Raw genomic sequence first — 6,505 nt, 5'->3', positions numbered from 1 at the left:
TTGTTTTTTTAATGAAAAACCACCTTTTTTTTTTTTTTTTCTTTTTTAAAATAAACTCCACTGTGCAAAACTCTGCATTTTCTTTGGTATCCATTTAGGTAGTTTTAACTTAGTACTTTTTTTATGTGTCTATATATATGTTTTATTTCCTTTAGACAGAGAATTAAATTCTCCCCCCCCCCCCAAAAAATCATAATTTTGCTGGAGGCAACTGATTGGCCTGTTCCTACATAATGCCCCTTATGTAATTGGAAAGAGAGAAATTGATTCGAGCTCTCAACCTACTGGCCTCAAAAGGAGTTTAGACTTTCTGGCAACATCAGCCTCTCTGAAGCTTTTCAACCCCAAAAGTTCAACACTGACTTATTCTGGTTTAGTTTTTAAATTACACAAGAGAAAAATAAAAAACTACACTGCAACAAAAATAACCATTTGTGTTCATGTAGTTAGCAGCAGCTCTTTAAAAAATAATTATAATAATAATAAGGCAGATTCTTGCCTTTGTTATGCCATTAAAAACATTCTTGTTCCCTAGAGAGAAGCATTCTGGAAAAAGTTGAAAACAAAAATAATAATAACCCAACCAAAGCTTGCCTGCAAGTTCAAGTTTTGTAAAAAAATATATACATAATTTATTCTACAACATATGTGCCTTCTGTTCATACTTAGACATGTTTAGTGCTTTGTGTTTAGAGTTCATTTTCTGTCGTCCCTCCTCTGAGGACAGCCCTAAAACCAGCCCGGGTTTCTCAGGTCTGCTTGCCTTCACACCACTCTTCAACAGTACCGTTGTCTGAAAACTGTTCTGGGCCAACTTCTCAGGTCAACGTGCCTTTGACCGATAGGTGTATTGGTTTTTCCTTTCAACCAAAAGAGAGAGGAAGAGTCTGCCAGTCATATTTCCGACTCCCGCCGTAGCGGCCGTGGCTCTAGAGGCACCCCTGCTTGGTTGTGGTGGTCCATGTCCGGGTGGGTGTCTGTGCTCATGCTCTCAGGCACCCCAGTGTCAATCTCGTCCTCCTCTTTGCTGGTGAGGGCCACTTCATTCTCGTAGCAAAAGGAGTTTGCGTTAGAGAGAATGTACTTCTTTTCTGCTAAGTCTCTGGCACTACAGATGGGTGTGTTGGGCACTTCGTATGTTTTGTGGAACCTCGAGTAGTCCACTTTGTAGTAGTTTTTCTCTTCAAAGAGTACGGGCTCATAGCGGTGGCCCCAGAGGATTTCGTTCGCCAGGTATGAGCTACGGCACTGGGTAGTCATGGCAGTAGCTTCCACCATGCCCTCTAAAATTACTACAATTTCAAAGTCAGCATTGTCCATGTCTTGTTTGCTCAAGTCATACAAAGGACTGTCTTCATCTATTTCATGCACTATTGTAATTGGGGAGACCAGGAATATACGGTCTATCCCACTGTCAAAGCCTACATTGATGTCTATTTGATCCAAGGGGATGTACTCCCCTTCTGACGTGATCCTGGATTTGAGGAGCTGTGCTCGCACATGTGCCTCCACCAAGTGGCTTTTCCTCAGGTTTCCAACACGCCACATCAGGCACAGCTTTCCATCTCTCATGGCCACCACGGCATTGTGGCTGAAGACTAGAGTTTCGTTTCTCTTTTTTGGCTTAGCCATCTTTGCCATGACAGCACCAATGATGAAGGCATCAATGATGCAGCCTACTATAGACTGGAAAACCACCATGAACACTGCAATGGGGCACTCGTCTGTGACACACCTGAAGCCATAGCCGATCGTGGTCTGGGTCTCAATGGAGAACAGAAAGGCTGCGGTGAAGCTGCTCACTTGAGAGACGCAAGGTTTGCTATTCTCTTGGTCCTCCAGATCCCCATGCAACAGTGCAATCAACCAAAACACACAGCCAAAAAAAAGCCAGGAGAGGATGAAAGTCAGGCAGAAGATAACTAACATCCACCTCCAGCGGATGTCCACGCAAGTGGTGAAGATGTCTGCCAGGTATCGCTGTCCCTTCTCCCCCACGTTAATGAACTGGACGTTGCAGTGGCCATCTTTTTTGACGAAGCGGCTCCTGCACTGCTGTCTGGTGTGTACCTTACTCTTGCCATTCCCAAAGCCGTTGGCAACGGCCATGGTTGCCAGCTTCATGCCGTCCTCTTCCGAAGACACGATGCTGTAGCGGTTGGTTCGCACGCTGCCCATCACTACTGCTGTGGACTCGGGTGCTTCTGCTTTAGAAAACAGTCTAAGTTTCTGCAAAACCCTTTGGAGAAACAGTTTTGAAAGTTCTAGAGGAACACACACACACGGAAAAACCGGGGAGAGGCTGGAGTCCCCAAAAGCCCTTGGATCCACCAAGGACAGTCTTCTGGCATGCAGATTTAGCTTAACAAGCAACCGTCATAGAGATGGCATGGTCTGCAAGAGAAAGAGAAACGTTGTGTTAGATCTTGGGGGAAAAGGATAAGGAATCAAACCTGAAAGATGCAAGTAAAGTTACTCCCGTGGACCTGCAGGAAGTTTCCTTATTCTTACAGCACTTTCTGGAACGCACCATGTCCATGGTTGTGTATTGACAGGAGTGACATCATTACAACAAAGAAGGCATCACTCTTCCCACATGAAAGCACGGAAGTGATCATAGAATCATAGATTTGCTTGGGTTGGAAGGGACCTTACAGCTCATCCAGTTCCAACCCCCTGACACGGGCAGCGACACCTTCCACTAGAGCAGGTTGCTCAATTATGTCACAACTCTGAGCAACATTCACTTTAAAGCTGGACATGCAAATAATCTACCTACTATTTACAACTTTCTGTTTGTTTTGAAACATACAATCAGTATTAACATCCAACTGTTCAAATACAAACACTGAAGCAGGTTTTAGTGACACAGTGTGCCTCACGGACTGTTTTAACTACGGCAAACAAGGGAGCGTGTAAAAGGGAAGGTGATATGTACTTAAGAAAAGCAATAAACTTGGAAAACACAAATGTCAGTGATCGCCATGAAATAACACTGAATATAACTTAGTTTTTTGATTAAGCAAACCCAAAGGAGTTGCATATTCTCTGCAAAAGGCATTAGTTCCTCTTTAACTGCAGAAACTCATTGAGATCTGCGTAGTTTTTACACTCACATTAGGCTTAAGTTGTACAAAGTAAACTAAATCTTGTAACAACCCCCATCTGCTCCTGTTAACACAACTAGCAAAAGGCTACCACAGAGTAGGACCAGCCAAGTGTCTTCATAACACCTTTGGTAGCAAGTACCAGCACCTTCCCTTCGGGAGCCTGGGGCAGCCAGTTCCACCTCCAATAGGTAACGGTTCCGAGTGTCCCGTGGGTCTTAAATGTCAGCAATTAAGACTGAGCAAAGAATCTACGAAACCTTCATCCTGAGGGTAGAAGCCACCAAACTTGTTTCAGGGAGGTCTGGCTTAGACCCAGGTTTAGCTTTTAACAAGTGCGTCATCCATTAAGTCATGTACTGTATATCAGGAAACGTAATTGAAATACTGCAGAGGAGAAGAGATGCCTTAATGCAACTGCTCCACGCATGCACCCCATGAGGAAATCAAACTACAACCCAGTGATGAGGAATGTTTGTCATGGGAGAAGAGAATTCGGTGCCGTTTCCAGTACAGGGAGATTAAATCACGACTCTCTTTGTAAATCAGAATCACCAAAACCCATCTGAGTTTGTCCAAAACCCAGCAAAACTGCAGCTGCTCAGAAGCACCACCTCTGCCCACAAACCAGCTTCAGGACTCTGCAGCTATTCCTCGGATCCGTATCTAACAACAGCAGTAGATAAGAGTTTATCTCCTTTCCCAAAGGCAGCCCCTAAAGCCCTGCAGATGTGTTCCAAAAACTTGAGGGATTTCAAACAGCTCCTCAGCCGTCACACAACCTCCAACCACATTACAAGGGCTTTAGCTCAGCAGACACTTGTTAGGAAAGGAGCAGGTGACACACACAAAACACCATCGCGCTCCCAGTTGTATGCAGGCTGCTGTTCCCTCTGGAATCTCTTTCGGGATTACATTTACCTTGTCTTTTCCCCTCTCTTCTGTATGCTCTGCGGGAATGCATCCCCACGCCTACTTGCCCACATTAGTCATCTGTGACTTCAGCACCATACAAGACATTTTGGCAGCTTTTGGTAGGTTTGGTAATGCCGGGTCTGAGAGCAGCTCCCAGCTATGCAGGCTCCCAGCAGAGCTGCCTAAAACCTGTCTGACTGCCCTGCCTATACCGCTAAGGATTCACTTTTTCACCCCTCACCCCTTTTTGATCATGATGCGTCTCATTCCCATCAGGATATCATCCTCAAAATTACAAAAGAATTCTTTTAATGCTCATTTAAATTAATTTTTTGTCTGAAAAGTACTTTCATGAGTATTACTTTTAACCTGAACACAGAGGGAAAGTGAAATTACTGTTAATGCACTCCACATAAAAAACCTTCTTGAAAACCCACTACATTGGTCTGCAAATCGATCACTTTTATAAGCCACATCCTATAATCACAGTCATGTTCAACTTCCACATTCGAAGTCTGTTTTATTCCCAGTTGATGGAAACACATAGCCTGGGAAACAGTCTATTTTTAAGTCTTTGTTTTCTCCCCTGCATTCCATCACTTGAATTTTAGAGGAAAACTTGTGGTGGAGCACAAGATAAGCTGTAAAGTCTCAAGTGTCTGAGTATGCAGCTCCCCCACAGAAGTCTTGACCTGAGGACATTTGTTTGAATTCCACAAATCACTGAAATCATAACGGCAGCTTCCTGCAGGGAGCTGCCTGCATTTATAAGTTTGGGACCCAGATTAGGTGCTGTATACTGTTGTACTCCTACTGTGAATGGCCGAGCACCTTCTATCCCCTCTACCTGGCCCAGCATTTCTCCTCCTTCAGTGCCAGTGCTCTACCTTGGTATCAGACCTGCACTGATTTGGCTCTACCCATCCATAAATCCATAACCTGGGGTGTGCCTGGGGCAGCCAGTGCTACCCGTTACAGACTGCTTGAGGATTATACAACAAAGCTCTGGCATGCTCCACCGTGGCATGGTTGTCTTCTTACACAGCACAAATCCCTTCTCTGACTTGCGAGTGCTTGGGGTGGGGAGGATGCTGGGATGGGAGCACAACCAGCACCATGCACAGGGACCAGCTCTGGTCGTGCTCCTGTTTGTGGCACCACAGGCTGTGTAAACCCAGCTGGCAGATCACTGGCCCTGGCTCACACACCCGGTCGATGCTCACCATGCTTTGATCCTCAACTGGTTTCAGTAAAGGTTCCCCCCAAAAATCCCAGAAATGAGCAAAAGAGTGTGAAAATCTAACGGTACTTCTTATTTTGCTAATTCACCTGCTACTCAAAGGTGAAACACCTTTGCTGCCCCCCATTCCACCCTGTTGGTAGCACCCAAGATGACAAGTTAGTGGGGGACCAGCCCTGCACCCTCACCAGAGAGAGGAAGCCAACTCCTTACCCACCAAACAACCCAAATCTCAGTATAATTCGGCCCTAAGCACTGCAGTCAGATGCACACACACACAGCTGTAAGTCCAATCATCACTAGGTGTGTTGTTATTGTTATTAATCAGGCTACCTTTCCTCCTGGAAGAGGATTCAAGACTAGATCTTGGAATTACCAGCACAGGCACTGACGCAGCATTACCAGGATGAGATGAGACAGGATGGGAGAGCCCTGGGCTTGCTGTGCTGTGAGGGGATGCTCAGGGGAGCAGAGAGAAACGGGACCATGCTGCATCGACAGCATTTCTGAACCAGCACTGGTAGAAATGATGAGGAAGAGCTTGAACTCTCACTTTCCCCTTAGGAAGCATCCCCCTCAAGACCTGCCCCCAGGAAAGACGTTCACATCCCACATCTAAACTCAGCAACAAACAGCTTGAAGGGAATCTGTGCAGGTTTGAGCAACAACTCCAAAGTGCAAAACGAGCCGGAGAGAGGGGTAGAGAGAGGAGCACTAATGAGAGTTTGGAGCAGCTATTCCCAGGCTGCCGGCTCTCAGCCCTGCGGAGCGACCGGGTACATGTTGCTAAGGGAGCACCAGTACTACCTTGGCCCAGCGCCTTCCCCGCTGCAAAAGAACAAAGGAGCTCCTCGCCCAAGCGAAGCGCGTTCCCACACTCCCCGCTCCCTGTAACCCTTCTCCAGATCCCCACGTTACTTAAAAGTCATTCGCAAGGGCTTCTCCGCCGGTTTCGGTAGGACTCAAGCTGCACAGAGTGGTGAGATACCTTCAAGAGAAGGATCTGGCAGTGGGGGGAAAGATAAATTAACACACCCCCCAAGCAGATAATGAAGGGAAATGGGTGCAAAGAAATAGGGGAGAGGAACGGGAAAGCGGCGTTTGCGTCTGCCGCTGGGTGTTTGTAGCTGATGACAGAACAGCTCCGAGGAGGCAGCCGGCACCAGGGGGGGTGCGCGATGCACCGGCGGGAGGGTGGAAAGCAAACAAGTGTCAAGGTAAGGCTGGAACACGGAACAAGTGC

At 46.5% G+C, this 6,505-nt stretch overlaps 1 protein-coding gene across 1 annotated transcript; it reads right to left on the bottom strand.

The window, feature by feature from the left end:
• Window positions 1-22: 22 nt before the first annotated feature.
• On the bottom strand, window positions 23-2,392 carry KCNJ2 (potassium inwardly-rectifying channel, subfamily J, member 2). The gene has a single exon (XM_010009762.1). The coding sequence runs from the start codon at window positions 2,176-2,178 to the stop codon at window positions 895-897; it is 1,284 nt and encodes a 427-aa protein (XP_010008064.1). The 5' UTR covers window positions 2,179-2,392; the 3' UTR covers window positions 23-894.
• Between the last annotated feature and the right edge of the window lie 4,113 nt (window positions 2,393-6,505).

Source organism: Nestor notabilis, unplaced genomic scaffold (assembly GCF_000696875.1).
Source record: "Nestor notabilis isolate BGI_N333 unplaced genomic scaffold, ASM69687v1 scaffold2162, whole genome shotgun sequence".
In the NCBI taxonomy this organism is placed as follows: Eukaryota; Metazoa; Chordata; class Aves; order Psittaciformes; family Psittacidae; genus Nestor; species Nestor notabilis.
The sequence above is the reverse complement of the archived record's forward strand: the minus strand, read 5'-3'. Positions and strand labels throughout refer to the sequence as shown.

Coding starts and splice junctions, on each gene's coding strand:
- KCNJ2 (XM_010009762.1), bottom strand. CDS start 2,178: ATGGGCAGCGTGCGAACCAACCGCTACAGCATCGTGTCTTCGGAAGAG.